Source organism: Dreissena polymorpha, chromosome 10 (assembly GCF_020536995.1).
Source record: "Dreissena polymorpha isolate Duluth1 chromosome 10, UMN_Dpol_1.0, whole genome shotgun sequence".
Lineage (NCBI taxonomy): Eukaryota > Metazoa > Mollusca > Bivalvia > Myida > Dreissenidae > Dreissena > Dreissena polymorpha.
Genome location: NC_068364.1, coordinates 59,570,402 through 59,596,027, shown reverse-complemented (window position 1 = coordinate 59,596,027; position 25,626 = coordinate 59,570,402). Strand labels below are relative to the sequence as shown.

The window sequence follows — 25,626 nt, the reverse complement described above, 5'->3', positions numbered from 1 at the left end:
TCCTGTGTTTATTCATGTCTAATATACTTCCAAAGTAATTTCTATTTTTATTTGTCATATGAGGTATGACATGATTTACTATTTAAATGCCTTGAAATGTTAATGCATTACAAAAAAATTGCTATACATTGCTTCTAAAAATATGTATGTATTTGTGTTACAAAATCTGGATCACTTAAATATTATGACTCCTAGTAAGCATCAGAAAGGAGGGTCTAAAGCTTTGGTCAATAGCTTAGTAACCCTTTACCCCTTATACATGCATTTGAATGCGTTTCTAGTCCCTAATTTAATGTAAAATCTTCTTCACTAGAATCAAGTTTTAAAGGCTTAATTTCCAACGTTAAGATACTGATGAGCAGTAAACAGCATAAAACCTGAACAGCTTGGTATAAGTATAGCACCTTCTTCTTTAAAAAATTCTGGGTTTATTTTTATTGTTTTGCCAAAAAAAGAGTTGGCAGGGCCGAAAATCATTTTATGAACAAGGGCTGTTTGTAAAACATGCATGCCCCCATATGGGCTGTCAGTTGTAGTGGAAGCCATTGCGTGATTACATTTTTTGTTTCTGTGACCTTGACCTGGTGACCTGAAAATCAATAGGGGTCATCTGCCAGTCATGATCAATGTACCTATGAAGTCTCATGATCCTAGGCGTAAGTATCGTTGAGTTATCATCCGGAAACCATTTTACTATTTTGTGTCACTGTGACCTTGACCTTTGACCTAGTGACCTGAAAATCAATAGGGGTCATCTGCCAGTCATGATCAATGTACCTATGAAATTTCATGAACCTAGGCATAAGCATTCTTGAGTTATCATCCGGAAACCGTTTTACTGTTTCGAGTCACTGTGACCTTGACCTTTGACCTAGTGACCTGAAAATCAATAGGGGTCACCTGCCATTCATGATCAATGCACCTATGAAGTTTCATTATCTTAGGCCTGGGCGTTCTTGAGTTATCATCCGGAAACCATCTGGTGGACGGACCGACCGACAGACCGACATGTGCAAAACAATATACCTCCTATTCTTCGAAGGGGGGCATAACAAGTTGATAGTACATGTATATATAATTAGTTCAAAACCAGTTTTTGTGCACCCAACAACAAAAAACTGGTTGGCTCAAAGAAATTTTGGTACAGCGCTAGCCCTGGTAGATAGACCCCACGACACCAGTACATAATAATATTATAATCTGCAAATGTGGTCCTAAACTGCATCCAAGAACGAGTCACTGTGACTTTGACCTTTGACCTAGTGACCTCAAAATTATTAGGGGTTATCTGCCTGTCATGATCAATGTACCTATGAAGTTTCATGATCCTAGGCGTAAGCGTTCTTGAGTTATCATCCGGAAACCATCTGGTGGAGGGACAGAGACCCCACAACACCAGTACATAATATAATCTGCAAATGTGGTCCAAAACTGCATCCAAGAACGAGTCACTGTGACCTTGACCTTTGACCTAGTGACCGCAAAATCAATAGGGGTCATCTGCCAGTCATGATAAATGTACCTATGAAGTTTCATGATCCTAGGCGTAAGCGTTCTTGAGTTATCATCCGGAAACCATCTGGTGGACAGACAGAGACCCCACGACACCAGTACATAATATAATCTGCAAATGTGGTCCTAAACAGCATCCAAGAACCAGTCACTGTGACCTTGACCTTTGACCTTGTGACCTCAAAATCAATAGGGGTCATCTGCCATTCATGATAAATGTACCTATGAAGTTTCATGATCCTAGGCGTAGGCAATCTTGAGTTATCATCCGGAAACCATCTGGTGGATGGACGGATGGACTGACCTACCGACAGACCGACATGTGCAAAACAATATACCTCCTCTTCTTCGAAGGGGGGCATAAAAATACTAGCTTAAATTCTTTTCTTGTCATATTAATTGGACAATTAACTGTATCTACTATCCCACTTTAAAAAAGAGTCCTCCTAGCTATCGGTAGGTCATGGGTTCGATCCTCACTTAGTTTAAGTGGATCTACTATATGATATGCAATAGATTTGAAACTCTGTGCCAATGCGGCTACAATATAATGGTCTCTGGTCTCTCACAAATTACACAACAAAGTTGTTGTTTAGTTTATTTGGAGAGTAGTTAGGACTATTAATTACATCAACCCGGAAGATTTCTGATGAACACCAGCATTTATGTATTTGAATTATTTGAACATACAGGTTTTTACCTTCCCTGACCCACATCCCAGCATTTACCTGATAAGCCTTTCATCCCTCATCACCAGCAGCCAACCCATCACAACAATTACCCCATCCTGTAAACCATTTATCCCATGTACCTATACATCAACTGGCCATTTGCTGGCCATCATTTATGTTTTGTAAACACAGCATGTTGAAAAGAAGGAGTATTCCCAATTATCTCAAATTTACAATCTACAGGTAGGCATGTCTCAACAGCCACAAGGAATTATTAGGAATACAATGTGGTGTTTGTATATGTTAAATGTAAACAAATTATACACATAAAAGTATAAATAATATAGGAGTTTTACTAATGCTTTGCTTGCTGCAATTATACACAGAAATGAAAAGGGACGAACACATTTTGACTAATTTCTTTTTCCAATAGTTTCAATTATTAGTGAAAAAAAGAGAATTGGTCAGAACAAGTCATGAATATATAATAACATAAAAATATATAATACACGCATTCAAACTATTCATAACCCAACAACAAAAGAAACATTAACAAAATTTTGGAATGTCAAAAAAGCTATGCATTTACTGTTCTGCCAAACTGGAGCAAAAGCTGCCTATCTCAGTCTCCCATTCAATTTGGTAAGCATGAATCTTTCATTCGGGTGCGCTTATGTGTCCGCAAAGGCTAATCGGGGAAGAAACTTTCAGGCTAATGTGTCCGCAAAGGCTAATCAGGGAAGAAACTTTTAGGCTCATATGTGTCCGCAAAGGCTAATCAGGGAAGAAACTTTCAGGCTCGCTAATGTGTCCGCAAAGGCCAATCAGGGAAGAAACTTTCAGGCTAATATCAAAGGCTAACCAGGGAAGAAACTTTCAGGCTCGCTAATGTGTCCAGAAAAGGCTAATCAGGGACGAAACTTTCAGGCTCATATCAAAGGCTAATCAGGGAAGAAACTTTCAGGCTTGCTAATGTGTCCGCAGAGGCTAATCAGGGAAGAAACTTTCAGGCTCATATCAAAGGCTAATCAGGGAAGAAACTATCAGGCTCGCTAATGTGTCCGCAAAGGCTAATCAGGGAAGAAACTTTCAGGCTCACATCAAAGGCTAATCAGGGAAGAAACTTTCAGGCTCATATCAAAGGCTAATCAGGGAAGAAACTTTCAGGCTCGCCAATGTGTCCGCAAAGGCTAATCAGGGAAGAAACTTTCAGGCTCATATCAAAGGCTAATCAGGGAAGAAACTTTGAGGCTGATATGAATGTCCAGAAGAGTCTTCCTTGAACCAAAAATACAATAAAAGCAGAAAGTTATCTGGAACGACACTTAACACACATGCATTAAACCCCCTTTTCTCAAAGCATGACTGATTTACAAGACCCAATCCATTAATGTCCACTAATTGGCTTATCCAACCCTCTGAAGTGCTGGCATTTTATCTTGGAAAAAAAACTTCAATGACATCCATCTTAGAAAATTGCGTTTGGTTTATTGCCAAATTCGTTTTACTGCGTTTTCAACAACTATTTATCAGTCTGATTGTTTGCCTCCTTTCAACATTTAACTTCTAAATAAATGAAAGAATTAGTCTGTAAAACCCTTTGATAAAACATTTTTGACTTGCCCTGAGAAAATGGGATTTTATGCATGTGCGGAAAGTATTAATGTCCAATATGCACAGGCTATTCAAAGAAATACTTACCTTTTAAGGAAATGTTCATTTCAAGGAAGTCTCATCGAAACAAAACTCCTCTCTATGCAGAGAGTGTCATCCCTGATTAGCCTGTGTGGACAGCACAGGCTAATCTGGGACAACACTTTAAAACACATGCATTATACCCCATTTTCCCAGATTGTCAGGCTCAAATGCATAAAGTATGTACAAGATGAAAAAAGACACCAGAACTCACCTTCATGGTGGTTTCAACTTGATAAATTGTAAGATTACATTACAAGCCTGTCTGCATGACAGTGTTTATGGCCCAGATACAATTTCAGAGAAGCTCAAACAACACCACATCATCTCCACAGGACATAGACTTTTACCATTTTGGACCATTAATTGTTGAGTAAATGTAAACAAGAAATATCTTTTAAAAAGATGAAAAGCTTTTTTTAAACAAAAAAAGTCTTTAAAAAAGATATTCAGTTTATACCATGATCTAGAAAATAAAGGTTGAACATTTAAGTTTCTTAATAACTTGAAAAAAAAAGTTTTTTCTTGTTGCTGTTTTTTTTATTGGAACGTTGGAAAAAAATAGAGAAAAAAATTACTTATGATGTTATTACAAATTTGAAAACATTCAAAGTGTTATTTATTTGTGTAATTATGTTTATTCTTAAGGTTTTAAACATACATGCCATACGTCCCGGATTGTCCGGGACAGTCCCGGAAATGAAGAACTTGTCCCGCTGTCCCGGAAATCTGTTAAATGTCCCGTAATTTACAAAATCCATATATACATGTACCTTATCTTAGGCTTAACTGCACCTCGAATCTGTGTATATCTGCAGCGTCTCCATGACAATGCCTACCCGAATAGGCAGACTACGCTATGTGTCAAAATCGATCAATTAACAGGGGTCCTGTTATCATATCGATTGTCTCACGTTCGCGGTCAAACCGAAAAGGCGGCATTGTTTAATGTGGTTGTTAATTGACTTTAATCTACTACGTCATTATTTCCCGCTGCGTAAGGGCAAAGGATAGTTGTTCACACATCTAAAGTCCAACATCGCTGAGTAAAAAATTAAAAAGCAGTATGTATTGTGAATTGATTTGAGTTGACGATCTAACGGTACTGTATTGTTGTATTTTTTATTATATAAATGTTATAAATGAATAAAGGCGTATCAGCAACTACGCGTTACACACCGGTCTTAATAACAATAACGCAGTGACGTCACCATCTATGTTTAGAACGCTTACACTGAAAACACGTGGCTTGTATCTAGTAACGGAAGTAGTAATGTTAAATTTGACGTTAACAGATCAAGTGTATTTCGGATAGGCTTTCGAACTTTTGCAATTAACGATGCGAAACAAAAAAAAACGTACCAAAAATGCATATGTCTATAAATATCGCTACATTTTATACATGTCCCGGAAAATCGGCAAAAGTCCCGGACAATTTAACTCAATGTCCCGGAATTGGTCTGAAAAATTATGGCATGTATGTTTTATAATAAAAATGTATTTTTTTCTTTCAACTAGGACAATTTTGTTTCCAGACATAAATAACCTCCAATTTAGCCAATTAATTGTGCCACTCAAACAATAAAGATATTACATCAACACACTGACATATCAAATTTATTTCATGAAAGATGGCTAAATATTTATTTCAGTGCAAGCGGCTATTTATTAGGAATTAAGTAAAACAAAATAACATAAATCATGCTGGTAACCCAATATAAGCTGAAAGAATACGATCCACATAATGTGTCATATGGGCTTAATGTATGTGCGTAAAATGTCAACCCATATTAGACTGTTCAGCCTCTACAGGCTAATCAGGGATGACACTTTCCACTTTAACCCATTTAAGCCTAGTTGACTCTCCCATCCTTCGAAATTGGATCAATTTATTTCCAAAATAAGGGATGTCAAGTATATTTATTTCTATATTAAGAATATTTCATAAAGAAATTCCTTTTAATCAAACAGTGCAGACCCAGATGAGACACCACATTATGCGGCGTCTCATCTGGGTCTACGCTGTTTGCAATGTCCTTTTTTCAGGATGCTAGGCATAAATGGGTTAAATAGAATTTGTCATTTAAAATTGGTCTCTTGAATCACAACAAAAGTGTTGTCCTTTATAAGCCTATAATAGTTTGAACTAATATTTCACATTTAGCTGTAAAACATTTACAGTACAGCCAAAGCGGAACAAACGTATTTCGCGATCCGCGGCGGCAAGGCGAAACGAGTCGATGCAGCGTCAGTCGTTGAAGCCGCGTCAGTATGCGGCGGCAAGTCGCATTTCGCCGCGAAACTTCGCATCTGTCCGCCGAGGCATGCCGCGGTCCGCGACATGATGCCGAGTCGATGCGATCATGAAATATTTTTTTTTTAATTATTAGTTACATGTAGTTAACAAATTTTGAAAGAACAATTATAATAAAAATTAAAATCATAATAAATTTATTGTGCGCGGATTGTATTAGCATATACATGTAAGCATGGTTAATGTGTCTGGCCAATTATTAAGTTTGTTTCCCGCCCGTAGCGTATGTATTTCACACATAAACAAGGTCACGTAATTATGTTTTCGCACATACAAGTGGTCAAGGCTCCAGCATATGGTGGATTTATAAATTAATTGCATGTTGATTCCGCTATTATATTTTAGCTGAGAAAATTAGCAGTTTGAAGCCACATCAATAATCAAGACGGTGACGACGTATTTGTAGTTTTGTTAATTATCAGCTTATTATAACTATTGTTTGAATATGCGTATATAAACACGTTTTATTTTGTTCATATTATACAGTTAATATCGCTACTAATTACCCGATAATCCCGTATATTCCAGTTTTAAAGCAAATGCTGGTTAATATTTATGATACACAAACATTCTCGATATTTCCTTAAGTATCAAATACATTTTGGCATTTGTTACTATTTATAGAGATGATGAAATAACGTCTAATCGGGGCGTTTTTTTTCTCCACTGAACACGCGATTTACGCCTGACGTGATGTTCATGTATTTATACAACACAAAATACACCCAAACTTTCCAAACGACGTTCTACATGTCTGCATAATTTTCGCGCGCTTTTTATGAAACAAAGGATATTTTAGCACTGTTTATTTGACGCTAGAATTTGCCAAAGGACGCGTAAGCATTAAAATTCGGAAGTGTGTTTCGGATTACAAATTTAATAATGATAATCGAACGAAACATAAACAGTTGCGCGTAATTAATTCTACGCTACACATACATGTATGTACATGTAGGTGGATATCTTTTCACTCGATCCGCCGCGTACGTATGCGGCGGATTTACTCCGCGAAAGTACGCGTGGTTAATACAGACTCGGCGTCGTTGCGCGGATCGATGCCGAGTGCCACGGCGATACGCCGCGTGAACACACGATTCGGCCGCCGCGGACTAATAATCTGGCCGTGGCGTAGCCGCGGATTATGTTTGTGCCGCTTTGGCTGTACTGTATCTGTTAAACATTTTTAGATAAAGGTGTCATGAGAAAAACAAATCAAGCTTTTATACTGATGCCTCATAAAAACCAGCTGAACATATAAAACATTTATATATCTTTACCATGAGACACCAAAATGTTAATTTTCATCACACAACCCTATTTTTGCAAATAATTCCTAATTGTTGTCATGCAACATCAGTTTTGAAACAGCCCCCCACAATTTCTTTTTTAGACACCAACAATTTTTTCAGACTCAATTTTTATCTGGTTGCACTAGTTGTGTTGGTACATACTGAAGTTTCTCCTGGGTATAAATCTAAAAACTACGAATTGGCCCATTGATTCAGCCTATTTAAGTCAGGGCCAAAAAACCTTTCTTTGAAGAAGCCGAATATCGGCAGCTTCCCCAACCGAAGTAACCACTTTTTTCCCCTAATTTGACAAAAAAATTTCCTCAATACTGGAAAAAATTCCCACCAACAATAATATCTAAACTTGGTATAAAAGTGAAAATTGTTTACTTGTCGAGCCTTCTATTTAGCTGGAAAAACCCAGAGCCGTAAAAAGTCTCCTTGGGGGGGAGGGGAGGTATTTGTATTGAATATGCCTTTTATTACCTCCCGCATTATTCTCCAAGAGGGGTAGGCATATTAATCAAATAAGTTGTGCTTACCTCGCGAAGCATGATGTAATTTTGTCATTCGTGACCAATCGGCGAATGACGGAAAGAGCAGAATTCAAAAACTATAAATAGATTACATTAAAAGGCTATTACGACTTAAAATATTTTCAGTCATGTAGATATTTTTGGAATATTATTGTATCAACTAAGAAATACCGGGTAAGGTATTCCTTTTACTGCGTTTACGGTGTCTATTTTCACGTGTTTGATTTGCTCTTATTTTTACAGCTTGCTTTAATTTTACGACATACATGTTTCATACAGACGCTTTACGAGCAAGGTCACTGAAGCAAATACAACAAAATGTGTTTGTGAAACACAATGTCCCCCTATACGACCTTGACCCTTCACCACTCAAAATGTGCACCTCCTTGAGATACACATGCATTTCAAATATAAAATTGCTAGCTTCAATATTGCAGAAGTGACATAACATGAGCAATTTTGACCCATATATTTGAACTTATAGGATGACCTTGACCTTGACCTTTCACCACTCAAATGTGCAGCTTCATGAGATACACATGCATGCCAAATATCAAGTTGCTATCTTCAATAATGCAAAAGTATTCATAAAATAAGCGATTTGGGCCACATATATTTGACCTCTGACCTTGAAGGATGACCTTGACCTTTCACCACTCAAAATGTGCAGCTCCATGAGATACACATGCATGCCAAATATAAAGTTGCTATCTTCAATATTGAAAAAGTATTCATAAAATGAGTGATTTTGGCCACATATATTTGACCTCTGACCTTGAAGGATGACCTTGACCTTTCACCACTCAAAATGTGCAGCTTCATGAGATACACATGCATGCCAAATGTGAAGTTGCTATCTTCAATATAGTAAAAGTTATTGCTAAATGTTAAAGTTGGCGCAAACCAACCAACAGACCAACCAACCAACAGACCAACCAACCAACAGACAGGGCAAAAACAATCTGTCCCCCACTACTATAGTGGGGGACATAAAAACCAACAACAATGTGGCATTTTAAATGGGCTCACTATACCAAGAAACTTAAAGATTCCGAAGCTAAGAATACTAAGAGTATCACGGGATTTTTTAAAGAAATCAACAGTCACTGTCACCAGTGTGAGTAGCCCCAATTTAACTAGTAGTACGTCGGATCATGCCAAGGTTGGCACAGAGACAGACTGCGTTGACACTTCCCCGACCCCGGTTCAAACTATTGATGCCACTCAGACATGTCAGACTGACAATGGTACCAAGCAATCTAAATCCACAGTCAGTGCTAGTTTGGGAACTGTCTGTAGAGTCCGAGTCTGACACTGGGAGTCATAGTGATATGCCAAAGTTTAACTACGCCAAATACGAGGCCAAGTATCCCTGGCTGTTCTATAGTGCAATATAATTTATTTCATGTATCAACTCCATTATCCAAATGAAATACAAATTTCTTATTTTCCCCAAATAAAGAAAAAATCGCGGTATTTTTCCCCTAAAAAAAGGCTGAGGCCCCTTCCCCAAAAAGGGTGTTTAGGCCCTGTAAGTTCCAGCGCAAGTACTTCCCTTCTTGAAAGTGTATTAAAGGCCCCTTTAACCCATTTATGCCTAGTGGACTCACCCATCCTTCTATGTTGGATCAATTTATTTCCAAAATTAAGGATGTCTAGTATATTTATTTCTATATTTAGAACAATTCTTACAGAAATTCCTTTAAGCAAACAGCGTAGACCCAGATGAGACGCCGCATCATGCGGCGTCTCATCTGGGTTTACGCTGTTTGCAATGTCCTTTTTTCAGGACGCTAGGCATGAATGGGTTAACTTTTACCACTCAAGAGACACACTTTTACACATTTGAAGTCTCTTAGAAAATCAAATTCAATTAAACTTAAGTCCTTTCTAAATATATTCAAGTTTGAATTTAAGGCTTCATTTCCAACCCAAAGATATGGATGAGTAGCAAACAGCATAAAACCTGAACAGACTTCAAGTTACTCGCAGGCTGTTCTGGTTTTATGCTGTTTGCGCATAGCCATTTTCACTTCTGAGTGGGAAAGGGATTAAATGCACTTTAGTTTACAAGTTTTATGGTAAAGTGTAATGAGAAATACACATACAACACTATGTTTAAATGCATGAAAAATACTGCAAAAATACCCTTTTTTGTTTCACATGAATTTTGTTGCATTTGTTATTGTATAAAAATGCACATTTAATGTACGTTTAACGCAGGAAAAAAGTGTTAATACCGTTTTTGCTTTTTCAAGATATTTTTGTTTTTTAGAGACAAGTAATCAGTTCAGATATATTGCAACATTCTGACATTTGAGTCTGATTTAACACTGACATCTTGTCAGCTATGGTGAGATATCTTTTGAAACATGGTTTCTAAATAGTGTTGCATTGTGAATAAAATAAAAAGCAATTGATGACAGACAAGAGACATTATCAAACATCTTCACATAAATTGAATAAAAGGCTGAATAACTTTGATTAATTAAATTTTAACATGAAGCAGAACAAATTTTTTTAATGCAGTAATATACATCAAAGAAATCTAAGCAGCCAAGTGCAATCCGCACAAGGCTTACAAGGGACTAGACTTTTCCCCTTAATGGAATTTTTTAGTTTAAAGGAAGTCTCTTCTATACGAAAATCCAGTCTAGGTAGAAGCCCCGTTTTCCCAGAGAAAAGAAAAAATGTGTTTGCATACAACCTGTAAGGTTTGATTCAGATGAAATGCAGATCATTACAGTAAATAAACCATTTAAAAATCAATTTTTCATTCTGATAAGTAAAATAATAAAACCAGTAGCCCCAACCTATGTATATTTCATTTAATATGTAATTCATCTTTACAGAATGAGTACTGAACATTTTATTAAAATATAAAAATAGCTAATCTTCTTATAACATACTAAAGAATTGTAAAGAATAATCCAGCATTGTCAAGAAATGTAAAGAATTGCAAAGAATTATCAAGAATTGTAAAGAAATCTGGGACAGAAGCTTTTATTCAGCATTAAGCGTGAAACTGTTGTATTTGCTTCACATTTCTATATATGATACAGTAGTTCTGCTCTCAACCTCATATGTTTTTTCGGCGTAAGCTGTATTAAGCCAGCTTTTCACCCTGACTTGACCTTTGTAAGGGTCCAATAATACTCAAATAAAATTTCCCGCGGCTAGGTACGAATGAATACACTTCATTTATTCCATTGGCTGATTTGAGTATAACACCAGAACATTGGAAACATATCCGCGTCTTTGTAACACTGTTTTACTGCATGAAACAATTTTATCTCTAATGAAAAGGCTCAATAGATAGAACAGTTTTACAATCAATTTTCGACATAAATACAGTTTGTGCGTTCACCTTTTATTTTCAGAGAATTACCAGCGCAAAAGCGTTTATACTAAAGGCTATGTTGTCATATTTAGTACTTACTTGCATTGCATTTCAACCCGCGGGGTTTCGGGTCAAAAAGCGGCTATTTGTGAAAGTCATAGTTTATATACAGTTCATCGTCGGAGTTCGCAGAAGGGGTTGCGATCATTGTGTTACACCGGTCTTACTGACAATAACGTAGTGACTGTAATGCATTGCATTCCAATCCGCAAGGTATCAAGGTCAGTTTGTCAGTTTGCGGTCAGTTGCAGAAATCTTTATATAAACGCCGTCTCGTAAACTTTGTGCACTTGAAGTATGTTTTGATCAGAAAGATACTAATTAAAGATATTCGGCGATATTATTGTGGTATGTCAATCATCGATTTTTAATATGGTTTCAACATTGGCATGATAAGGACCAATTTTGATAAAATTAATTAGAAATATTTATCCATTTAGACCAGTTTATTAAGCATGAGCACAATAATTCACTATACTATAATTATGCAATTAAATAATTGATTTGCTTATGATGTAGCTAAGAACTGCGCAGAAAAAAGGCATCCGCTACTTTTTATCTCATAGAGATAACTTTTCATCGTTCATAAACATCGACCACAATCAACGCCGTATATCTTTTTTAAAGATATTTCTTGTTTAAAATGTCCATGAAAATTCAGGGTGTCCCAAAATACATAAAGGTCTGCATATATCCGTATTATTCTCCCATACTGTAATACTATGACAAATTAATTGTCTGTGTTATGTTATAGATTTAACACTTTAACACTTAGATACATATTTTAAGGCATTTGTAGTCCCTTAGAAAGTTGCATTTACCTTAATACCTTCCTTACTAAATTCAAGTGCTAAAGGCTTCCATTCAACAGACTGCAAGTTACTCAGCCTAGCTGTTCTGCTTTTATGCTGGTTGCAAAAGCCATTTTCACTTTGCTTCTTATGGGGGAAATGGTTAAGCAGGTCATCATTAATTTTCACTAGTCATTTAATATGACCCTATGAAAAAAAGGATAAACAAGAGTGCCAAACTGTCACAAGATACGCCCGTTTTAAGTTTTTGGACAACTTGATAACTTTACCATGACCCATATTTGAACTTGACCTACATATCATCTAGACACAACTTCTGACCAAAGTTGATGAAGATCTGATGAAAACTACTTCAATTAGAGAGCGGACACAATGCTTAATGCTTGAAATGCACTAAGTGACCTCGTGACCTAGTTTTTTTCCTGGCATGACCCATATTTGAACTTTACCTACATGTCGATATTGTCTAGACACAACTTCTGACCAAATTTGGTGAAGATCTAATGAAAACTTCTTAAATTAGAGAGCGGACACCATGCTAAATGCTTGAAATGGTTTAAGTGACCCTGTGACCTAGTTTTTGACCCGGCATGACCCATATTCTAAATTGACCTAAATATTGTCTAGATACAACTTCTGACCAAGTTTGGTGAAGATCTGATGAAAACTACTTTAATTAGAGCGCTGACACCATGCTAAATGCTTGAAATGCACTAAGTGACCCTGTGACCTTGTTTTTGACCCGGCATGACCCATATTCGAACTTGACCTAGATATTGTCTAGATACAACTTCTGACCAAGTTTGGTGAAGATCGGATAAAAACTATTTGAATTTGAGAGCTGAAACTGCAGTGGACGCCACCCGCCCGCTGCCAAGGTGAAACTATAATACGTCCCGTTTTTTAAAACGGGCGTATAAATAGCGCATCAATAAATACATTTACTTCTGTCCAGGAAATAAACATAAACAGCGGCACAACATTTGCCCTCACTTTCATGATGCATTGGATTACTGTAGGACTTGCGAACCTTGCAAACAAACGTCATCAGTTCCTTAGACTTTGTAACCTTTTAATTCTGATTTTTTTTTCCACAATATGACACCTGTTGACTGTTTCATTATAATTACACAATAAAAAATGTCAAATATATTTAGCTTTTACATACATTTTATATTGCTTAATTGTATTAATCACTTTATCACTTTAATATTGTAATATGCAATTACAGCAAACGTTAAAAAATAACTCATTTTTGTATTAACTCTCAATCTCAGTTTAACGTATATGTCTACAAACTGTTACCTTTATAATACTACAAACTTGTGGATTTTTACACCTATTTTTAAACAAAAATCTTGCACAGAATTATACACATTAATTTAGATTATGAAGAAAAAAATATTATCCAATAGACAACACCCACTAAAAGGCTTTGCTTGACGTGAGTTAACATAAAGGTATTTGTTAAGGTAAGACTTGTGGTTGTTTAAAACATGAATAAAATAATTATAATACAGGTGTCCTTAAACATATGTATAAATAATAAATTATTAGTGTTAACTAATTTTAGAATCAGCTACTAATATTTCAACAGAACATGTAAGAGGGCCAGGTAATAATTGTCTTTTCAACCGCCATGTATTCAAAGAGTCTACAACAGTGTTTTGCTTATCAGATTTTACAGTAAAACTGGGTCTACATAATTCTATATGGGTCATGCTCTGTGAAAAAGCCTGGGTTTGACCCATGTGCATTAAGTACCGTCCCAGATTAAGACTGTGCAGTCTGCACAAGCAAATCAGGGATGACACTTTCTGCCTTAACTGGATTTTTAGCTAAAAAAAAGATTTTCTCTAAATAAAAAAAATATCATAAAAGGGGAAAGTGTTGTCCCTGACTGCACAGGCTAATTAGGGATGACACTTTACGCACATGCATTAAACCCACTTTTCACAGAGCACGGCCCATATAATGAACAAGGACTGTTATATTATGACTATGAAGGTAATCACATCACCTTTTCAACCATCATGTATACATAAAGTCAGCACAAGTGTTTTACAAATCAGATTTCACAGTAAATTACCACATGCCCCCATGAGCTGGTCTCTAATGCTCCATATTTCAAGGTACTTACTGACAGTAAAATTAGCCCAAGGTGTAGAAATGAGCCACAAGATAAAACTTAAAACCACCAAATAGAAATGCTATTTTTCTCCCTAATTTTTTTTAAGTTCTGACCTAAAAAATTTTTGGTTAGTTTAATGAACATTGTTTTGTAAAGTTTGTGTAGTGAAAGTACAACGCATCTTTAAGGCAGTGGTAACTGAATGCCAAGTTGATGCATCATAAATACATTGACTGTGATTGATATGCATCTGGACTTTTTTTCAAATAAAACCATTTGTTCTTGACAGTAAAGTGTAAATCATCATGAATTTTACTAGTTTGAAACAAAAGAGGATTGTTTTTCATGCTCCTTTAAGTAATTAAATAATAATTCACATCATACTGAAGTAAAACTGAATTAGTATTATAGCACTTATTTAGCTTACCAATCATTCATATTTACAATCTTATTCTATCATTTCTACTTTACAGTACGGCGAAAAATTTACGATCTAATGTTTAAAAATGAAGGGTAAAACCAACTTACAGGCTTGTTAATGGCGGTGTTTCCCTCAAACTCGAGTCTGCGCTTTGCAGTTATTCCAAGAGTGTCTGTTTGTGAGGACGTGTTACCATGGTTACCAATGTTATAGAACACATCATCATCATAGTCAGGGGATCCCTGTCTCACAACATGCTTCCGTAAGTCTGATAACTTGTGTGCTGATGCTGCTGATGACACTGCCACAGATTGTTTATTTCCTTTTTCCAAATTTTGAGTTTTTATTTCAGAACGGGTATTCCTTGCATCAATGATTTGACCTTCACCTTGAGTAATTAATTCAGAAAGGGCATTCCTAGCACCCATGCTTAGACTTTGACCTTCACCTTGAGTATATAATGGCTTTTGACTAGATCCCCAGTGTTCGGCTCCAGGTGTTTCCATTAGAAACGTAGTTGGGGACAAGTTCAGTTTCCCGTATTCTCGATTCTCCATTTCATATGGGCCTGAAGTCTGGGGTTTGTACCAAGGTAGGACGTCCACATATGGGTTGTAGCGATTGGTTGGGCTGGTCACATGGTCAGTCACATGACCTGCCCACTGACCGAGATTCACAGGTGCTTGCATCAAGAGTTCCCCGGCGCCTGTCGCCATGACTGTACCCAATGACGTAGATGCAAACACTGGTGGTTGACCGCTGGATGAGTAATTCCAACTCTGTGTCACTGAAGAGCTTGGATTTCCACTGGTCACATTATGAACACTTGATTGACCCTGAGCAGAATGCACAAGGGCTTGTCTCTGACCCACTGTCCGTAAATCTTTGTTTAAATACTGAGAATACTGATTAAATCCTCGACTACCATTTGGGACAGGGGTGCTAGTGGCGTATGGTCGGCCCAGAGTTACAAATGTATCAAAAGTGACACTGGATTCGGTGGGGCGACCAATTGTCACATATGTGTCAAATGAAACCACAGAAGCTGGTGAGGAAGTATTTTTTGTAGATAAGTGTACTGGTGTCATTTTCTCATTTAAAGTTTTGTATGAAACTTTACCCTGATGTAATACATTAGACCTGTCTGTATCTTGCAAGCTTCTTCTTATCAGAGCACGGTTTTGTGGCCGCATTTCACCTTCACCAAAATTGTCATAGTCATCTTGATTGTCATTAGCTTGTCCATTAATTATATAAGGCCTTACAGACTTAACTGGGCTTTTAAATGTCGCAGCAGGCTTAGAGTAAGGGCTGAAACCTGACTGACCTTTTGGGCTAAAAATAGACCTGCCTATCCCAGAATGCACTAATGGATAATTTATTGCGTCTGTGTGCTGAAGTTGATCATAGTCTGGGACAGAAACATTTCTTTCAAAGCTCCCAGAAGTCAGCCCTCCCAGATTCGCTTGAGTGATATTTAATTTTGTCAGATCTGCCTTTTTAGGGCTAGTAAATTCCTTCAAATGTCCAGAGCTTTCGCCAGTCTGATGGTCTTGTTTGTATCTTAGGGACACCAGATCACTTTTAGTTGCAGGCACTGACTCCTGTCCAACAGGTTTCCGCCTAAGCCCTCCTTTGCTGTCCAGAAATTTTCTGAAAGCACCGCGATTATCATTTCCATCACCCTTTCCGCTATTAGTCTCCATTTTAGCCACTCTGTCAACAGATTCATCATCACTCAATGGAAATTTGGGTAAATTCAGTAAACTCCTCAAAGACATTTTCTTTTTATCCTTTTTCATTGCTTTGGCCTCTGCTTGCAATTCACTGATAGGAATAAGCACCTGTTTGTGTTCGCTGATTACCACACCCGGGTCCCACCGTACATGGTGGCCACTTTTCACTCCAGACGGGCTTTTCCGCAATGAAGAGGTCATGTGACTAGAACACGAGGTCATGTGACTGTCAGATGACCCAGGCCTAGGGGTTGCTGACGATCCCTCACAGATTCCGTGTGTGCCTCGACCCACATGTACATGCCTATGTCGATGAGGCACTGGCGGTTTCAACTCAAAGCCTTTCTGGCATGGAGAGGGTAAATCTTGTAAAATGTCATAATCAAGTAACTCGATGGTGCTTCTCGAGTCGCGGTCTCCAGCGCTTCCCGTTAGAGACTCGAGAGACATGCTGTGAGACTCCTGACTAGGACTCAATAAGCGGGTGGCATTGTTGTCTGAAAGGAAGGGCACCGGAAATGGTTGTTCACGAAGCGCTGCAGAATACTTATGCGGTTGATGCCTGCCACTGTAGTCAGTATCCTGCAGAGGTTTTTGTCTGGATTTGTCTGAGTATTCGTGTTTAGATCTGTCTGAGTATTCATGTTTAGATCTGTCTGAGTATTCACTCAAAGTTAGATCACTTAGCTCACTGCCTCTTGAATGAGAATCATCACTGTGTAACCCAAACCTGTTAAAATCATTATAATCCACTCCTCTTGTATTTTCAAAAGTTTTGTCTGAATACCCTGGATTTATTTGCGACCTTTGCCCTACATTTCCAGACACTGACCTTTGACCTGGATACTGATTACCATTCCTTTGCAATCCAACCTGCTTTTCTTGCACACTAGGCCCAATATCATAATCCTTCTCTACACCAAACCTTCCATCAAACCTTCCCACATTTTGTGACTTCCAGTTTAAATTTCCACGACCTTGACTTTGCCTTGACCTTTCCTGATCACCTTGGTATCCAAACTTTGGAAAACTCACATTTTGAGTAGATTTTGCGTAATCTACGTAAGCGTTGTCATAATCCAGCATGTCATCCCCATTCACGGGGTCAAATCTCGTGTAGTCTCCACCCAGACGAATATTTCCACCTTCATCCCCATAGTAACGAGCCTCTTCCTGATTCCCACTGGTTGCCGGGTTACCATTACTACCTTCAGAGTGTTTATATATCGGCGGCTTTTTACTGGCAAATTTTAACATGGTCCCACAACAACAACCAGCCAACGAAAAGCCAGAAGCACAAGTAATTACGAGCAGCGTTGTCTTATTATCATCGTCGCTGGCTGCCTGTACTGGTATGATTTACACAGGTTTCCGTTCACAGAGAATCCCAATGAGTTCTGTAAGTGAAACTTCCGTTTTGGGTTACCATCTGTAGGCTGTAAGCCAAACTATATTCTCTCCAGCAAAATTCTACAGTTTTCTGTTTTCTCACAAGTTTTTTCCCACAATGTTCATTCAGGTGCAAATACCACAGGTAGGCATTAGAGCATTTTCTTGAAAGAAAATTGATTTTTCCATTTTTCCAGAAATTCAAACAACCATTTGCAAAACAGATTTCATCATGGTTTTACTATGTTTTATCTTTGTTCATATCTTATCCCAATCTGAAGCCGTAAAAATAGCATAACTTTTCCATACCTAAACACATCAACCATTGATGAATGCAATAATATGACCTACCAAATTATTGAAAGAGCCATTCTATGATAAGAAACATGGATTTCCCCTAAAACTCAGTATGGGTTCTAATTAAATGTGTGCTTAAAACTTATGTCTTCCTTCTAATCTTACACTATGCTCCAGATATTATGAGAGAATTTCATCCTTTTTTTACCTCACTTTTGTCTCTATCCATTGTTTGTGCATTTTTCTGCTTAAATTTCACATATTAACATCACATGGTCTTATAATTGTCCTCAAATATTTCCAAAATATTTCCTCAAAGAGAAAAACAACTTGAAAATGGCAAACAGGCAGAGAAAAACATGCATAAATTGTTAACATGTAATTATTTTGTATACAAAATCTTTGCTCTGATGCACTCTTATATGGGTCTTTCACAGCAAAGTGTTACATAAAGCTGTCTTTATTTATTGCTTAACCCCAATTGTAAGTGTGGTGTCATTTATCACTTAAATATTATTCTATTCAATCAAAAATATCAATGAGCCTTGCACTGTAAAAAGGGGCTTAATGCAAGTACGTAAAATGTAGTCCCAGATTAGCATGTGCAGTCTGAAATCAGGGACGACACTTTCTGGCTTAACTGGAATTTCGCTGAGAAGAGATTTGCTTTAAAATAAAATACCATAAAAGTGCAGTGTGGACCCACTTTAGCCTATTAGTTGACTGCACAGGCTAATCTGGGACAACACTTTCAGCACATGCATTAAGTCCTGTTTTCCCAGACCACGGCTCAATTATTTTAAGTATTTTATAAATCAATCTTAATAACATCATATGTTTTTTTTCATATTATGAGACAAAAATATAATATAGAGTGTTATAAATATCAAATACAACAGAAACACATGTTAAAGACCACTATGTTACAATTTGTGCATATAAACAAATTTGCATAATGTTTTCATTTTGAGTTATGTAAGTTTGCATTATTCACAGTGTAAGGGCCATTACAGAGAATTTCATCTATGTAAATACATTTTAAATAATTGAATATATTATCACTGATCATAAAAAAGAATTGATCTGTTTGAATGCAAATACCTATTATTGGGAAACAAAATCAAGTATACACAGATGTTACGCCAGATGTATCCCAACAGCAATAACTCTGATTAATAACTGTACCTAGGGCTACCCAGGCGAAACGATGACCATGGTGATTGTCATCATGGTTTTTGATGGTTGACCATGGTATTTGATTGTCAGCCATCAAAAACCATGGTGGTACATGATCAGGAACATGGTTGACCATGGTCACAAAAAACATGGACCATGGTCGGCAATGGTGACCATGGTTAACCATGGCCGACAATGGTGACAAAAGACAGACCATGGTAATGGACATGGTCACAAAAAAACATGGACCATGGTCAGCAATGGTGACCATGATTTACCATGGTCAGCAATGGTGACAAACAACAGACCATGGTTGGACATAGTCACAAAAAAACATGGACCATGGTCCGCAATGGTGACAAAAGACAGACCATAGTTGGCCATGGTAAATTAAAAACATGGACCTGCACTGTTCTTGAAATAAGATGGCCTTAAAACTTTCTTAACTTGTGCTTTTAATTATTCCAAGAACAATTAATATTATTGCATTATTTATGTAAACGACAATCAAATACCATGGTCAGCCATCAAATACCATGGTCAACCATCAAAAACCATGGTGACCCATGGTCTACCATGGTCGTTTCGCCTGGGTTGCATTGCTGTTTTTACAAAGAAAGAATATTGTGTGCACAGGAAGTTGAAACAGAAACAAGCTGAATAAAGGCACATGGTTTATGTTAAATTTGGAAATGTAAGTCTTAAATAAATAACCGGCTAAACTGATCAGCCATTGGTTCCATTTCAACTTCTTTGGCACTGTGTTCACTCATAATGTTTCCCAATTTTGCTACATTGTATCACTCTTTCCTCTGCTTTATGAATGTTTTTGTCATCAACAGAATCAGAAGCATAACCAATCATTTCATCCTAATTAACTGTTCACCAACATTCCGATGAAGTGTCAGCAATTCTAATGATTTTATTACAATGTTGAATTTTATCTTTAAGTTCTTTCAGTAATGCAATGGCCCTGACACATCCCCTTAGGCAATGAGCCTTTCACACAAGTGTTCAATGCTAAAAAGTAAATTATTAAAGTAAAACTGCCTTTTATTTCTAGTTTTGGTAAAAAAAAGATCTATCAAGCCTGACCTTTTTCCTGGAATTATCCAGGAAATTCCTGCAGAAATTCCAGCAGTTATCATCAGCCTTTTTCCGTCGAAAACATGACCACTTAAGACCGTGGTGCCGTTTTACAAAAGGAAGGCCATATGACTGACTATGGTCTACCAGGGTATTATGTCATGGTCGACCATGGTATTTTACCATGATCAACCATGGTCATAATAACCATGGCCAAAGACTGTGGTGCCATTTAACAAAACGTGGTCTTCCATGGTAAACCTTGGTCATATTACCATGGTCGACCATGGTTTAGCCATGGTAAACCATGGTATACCATGGTCATATGGCCATCATTTCGCCTGGGTATGTTTAATTACTTCCTAAGTCTGTTCTTAGTCCTTCAATAATCGTTACCTGTTCATAGTGAATAGCGGACACAGTTCTCTATGTGTCACATTATTGCATGTTAATGGTTAATAGGGAATAGTGGATAACAGAATATCATAAGTCATCAACATCTTCAGTTGTCATCATCAGTCATCATCATCATCATCATCATCATCATCATCATCATCATCATCGTCATCATCATCATCATCACCACCACCACCACCACCACCACCACCACCACCACCACCACCACCACCACTACCATCATCATCATCATCATCATCATCATCATCATCATCATCATCATCATAATCACCACCACCACCACCATCATCATCATCATCATCATCATCATCATCATCATCATCATCATCATCATCATCATCATCATCATCATCACCACCACCATCATCATCATCAATATCATCATCATCATCAGCAGCAGCAGCAGCAGCAGCATATCATTATTAACCTAAACAACAACAACACGGTTATCATAATCATCAAATTAAAACTCATCAATTTCCCACAGGTTACGCAACAGTACAATTTGTTTTAATAAGATCTTAAAAGTTATAAATTATTTTTAAAATTCCTCATTCTGTTTTTATGTATTAGTGAATACAATCAAATCATTGTATACACTCCGTAAATTCACTATTTTATAACATCGTTTGCAATTAAATAATTATTAAATTCACAACATATCCAGTGCCTTAATTCTTATAGCATTCTCCACAGAAAACTGCACCTAAAAATAAACCAGCATGCACAAATAACAATTACCTTCTGCTTTCATTTAAGTGCAACACATAAGTATTTTAGTAACTTTGGGGAAGCGACCAAATGCACGCTTTTTTTGCCACACCTCAGATTTCACAGACATACACAACCAACACCTTCTTCCATAACATTGGCAGGACAACCATTAAATTCCATTATGATATTCTGTAATCCAATATTGCCTTCAACTTTGAGTTACACTCCGTAATGTTTAATCTCCCCAAAATATCCACACAGAAGTGTTATAAATCAATCAATCAATCTCCTGTCAATATCTGATATTTTGCACCTTTCTCATTAAACAATATTTTAAACTTAACCTTCTAGGCGGCAGCAATTTTACAACCAAAACACTAGAATAGACACTAGACACTTGCTTTAACTATCTTTCTATCACTTAAGAAAGAACGGCACTTAGAAAACTACTCAAAAGCACTCCTATGCAATGCTGGTATCTTGTTCATTCATCAGGACCCTCAACTATCTTAAGCATACATCAAAGAGATAAAATAAGCTGTTGAAAACAAACATGTGTGAGTGCTTAATACTAGTTTATAGTTCACCTACTGACATGGTGGTATTACCTACCAAACTGCGTCAATTAATAGCAGCTAAATTACCCATTAAGTCTGTCAGTTGCCTGCCCTATTCATCATACCAATGGTACAAAACAATTGATTAACAAATCTGTGTAGGCATCTCAGACATGTAACGCAAGAAACTAAACAGAATTCTTGAAGTTCATCGCCTTTCTGGTATTTTCCATCTTAAGGATTTTAGCTCTTCTAAGAATAAACCAACTTTAAGTTGAAAAGTGTCGTCCCCGGTTTGCCTGTTCTCAATGCACAGGCTAATCTCGGACCACACTGTAAGCCCTGTTTTCCCAGAGCCAGGCTCAACAAGAATCATGGCACAGCCAATCATTCCAAAGGCCAATCATTCCAAAATAAACATCGCTACATGCTCATTTTCATAGTGCAAACAAATTACATATTTATGTTCAGTGTCCAAATTAAAATATTATTGTAGTTATATAAAGGGAAATATTTAAAATTGAAAAGCTAAAACATTTACTATGAAATTAAATATAATTGAAAATTATAAATAAATATAAATAATATTTAAAAAAAGGGAGATAAATAAAAAACTATGTCCGAAAGAGTTATAGTTCATGTTCACTGCACTTCTCCTAGCTGCCATCTGTTTATATTTCTAGTTTCAAGTAAGTAGATTTTTAGTTATGCTCCAGACAAAAATTTACTAGGAAATTAAATAAAGGGAGATAATTCCAAAACTAAGATAGCTAGAGTTATGGTTCTTAGTCAATGCACTTCTCCTACTTGCCATCTGTTTATATTTCAAGTACCAATTAAATCCCTTCAGTAGATTTAGAGTTATGCTCCGGACAAAAACTTAATTTGAAATTAACTAAAGGGAGATAATTAAAAAACTAAGGTAGATAGAGTTCTGGTTCTTAGTCACTGCACTTCTCCTACTTGCCATCTGTTCATATTTTAAGTTTCAAGTAAATCCCTTCAGTAGATTTAGAGAAATGCTCCGGACAAAAATTTACTTTGAAATTATATAAAAGGGGAGATAATTCAAAAACTAAGGTAGATAGAGTTATGGTTCTTGGTCACTGCACTTCTCCTAGTTGCAATCTGTTTATATTCTAAGTTTAAAGTAAATCCATTGAATAAATTTGGAGTTTTTCTCTGGACAAATTTTCGGACGGAAGGACAGACGGACAGATGGACAGACGGACGGAGACTATTACTATATCCCCTCTGAAAAAAATTTCAGCGGGGATAAAAAATATGAGCAAGTGTCATCAAGATTGACTCATCATAAATATGGCTTCTAGAGTGGTAACAAGATTTTTCTACCATTGGCCTTTGAGTGGCCTAGTTTAGGACTAGTTAATGTTACATTGATTTGAACTCAGCCAAGACATCATCAAACAGTCAAAGCAAGCTACAGTACTGATTGGATAAAAAAAGGCATCTAGAGTGATAACCAGCTAAAGATTGAAAATGCACACAACACCATGCATGACAACTGTCAGAGGGAGACCACAATTCCACACAATAAGCACTTGGGGATCAGGTGAATTGATAAATTAGTTCAGCTAATGCTCTGAAAACAGGCTATAACATCTCCAAGAAATTTGGGTCAAAGGCTTGTTTGAGATTCAGGGCTAGTCTGTTTGAGACTCAGGGCTATGCTGTTTGAGACTCAGGGCTATGCTGTTTGAGACTCAGGGCTATGCTGTTTGTTTGAGAAACAGGGCTATGCTGTTTGTTTGAGACTCAGGGTTATGCTGTTTGTTTGAGACTCAGGGCTATGCTGTTTGAGACTCAGGGCTATGCTGTTTGAGACTCAGGGCTATGCTGTTTGTTTGAGACTCAGGGCTATGCTGTTTGAGACTCAGGGCTATGCTGTTTTGATACTCAGGGCTATGCTGTTTGAGACTCAGGGCTATGCTGTTTGTTTGAGACACAGGGCTATGCTGTTTGTTTGAGACTCAGGGCTATGCTTTTTGTTTGAGACACAGGGCTATGCTGTTTGTTTGAGACACAGGGCCATGCTGTTTGTTTGAGACTCAGGGCTATGCTGTTTGTTTGAGACACAGGGCTATCCTGTTTTGGGACTTTTGGGCTATGCTGTTTGAGAATCAGGGCTATCCTGTTTGAGACTCAGGGCTATGCTGTTTGAGACTCAGGGCTATGCTGTTTTGTTGAGACTCAGGGCTATGCTGTTTGAGACTCAGGGCTATGCTGTTTGTTTGAATCTCAGGGCTATGCTGTGTAAGAGACTCAGGGCTATGCTGTTTGAGACTCAGGGCTATGCTGTTTGTTTGAGACACAGGGCTATGCTGTTTGTTTGAGACTCAGGGCTATGCTGTGTTTGAGACTCAGGGCAATGCTGTTTGAGACTCAGGGCCATGCTGTTTGAGACTCAGGGCTATGCTGTTTTGAGACTCAGGGATATGCTGTTTGAGACTTAGTGCTATGCTGTTTGAGACTCAGGGCTATGCTGTTTGAGACTCAGGGCTATGCTGTTTGAGACTCAGGGCTATGCTGTTTGAGACTCAGGGCTATGCTGTTTGAGACTCAGTGCTACGCTGTTTGAGACTCAGGGCTATGCTGTTTGAGACTCAGGGCTATGCTGTTTGAGACTCAGGGCTATGCTGTCAGAGACTCAGGGCTATGCTGTTTGAGACTCAGGGCTATGCTGTTTGAGACTCAGGGCTATGCTGTTTGAGACTCAGGGCTATGCCGTTTGAGACTCAGGGCTATGCTGTTTGAGACTCAGGGCTATGCTGTTTGAGACTCAGGGCTATGCTGTTTGAGACTCAGGGCTATCCTGTTTTTATTTTTTATGGGCTTTTATGAGTCTGTTTCATAGGTATAACCACTTTAAGCAGCATCTTTTAGACATCTGAACTGTTTAACTTGATTTATATGGGTTATGTTTAGATATTAAGGCTTTAACTGAGGCATATTTTAGAGGGTTGAACCATTTATTTATTCAGTTCCTTAGTTAAGTTGTTTTTTAATCATTTCTTTTGGTATACCAACATTCTATGCCAAGAACAACACAAACAAGGAAGTAACAATAAACTTGTTTATTGTGGTCATAGTATTTTATTATTAGTTCATGTACCATACATAGTAAGCCATTCATCACTAGAATGACAGCCACTGATTTAAGAGGTTTACCACTTTTCCCCATGATTGACACTTGGCACACTCCATACTGACATTCCCTCACATAAATGACTGTTCCTCTTTTACTGATACATTCTGTCTTAACCTTTTCCCACTCGGAGGTAAGGTGAACATGGCAAAGTGCAAACAACATAAAACCAGTACAGCCTGCAAGTAACACACAGTCTGTTCAGTTTGTATGCCGTTTGCTGCTTAAAGTATCTAAGGGTTGGAAATGAAGCCTGTAAAACTTGAATCTAGTAAGAAAGGTATTTAATTAAATGTAACTTTTCTAA

The 25,626-nt window shown here is 37.3% G+C and overlaps 1 protein-coding gene across 17 annotated transcripts in view; it reads right to left on the bottom strand.

The window, feature by feature from the left end:
• The window catches only part of LOC127846924 (tensin-1-like), a 363,784-nt gene that overhangs the window by 223,926 nt on the left and 114,232 nt on the right, over positions 1–25,626 (bottom strand). For 9 of the 17 annotated variants that reach the window (XM_052378338.1, XM_052378334.1, XM_052378337.1 and 6 more), the window contains exon 1: positions 14,889–18,200. The exons of 3 other annotated variants lie outside the window; for them this stretch is intronic. In XM_052378338.1, the coding sequence (XP_052234298.1) occupies positions 14,889–17,774 (2,886 nt within the window). In that variant the 5' untranslated portion in view covers positions 17,775–18,200. Of the gene's footprint in view, positions 1–14,888; positions 18,201–25,626 lie in introns of those variants that run through there. 5 more of the 17 variants (XM_052378336.1, XM_052378331.1, XM_052378333.1 and 2 more) reach the window with 1 other exon arrangement.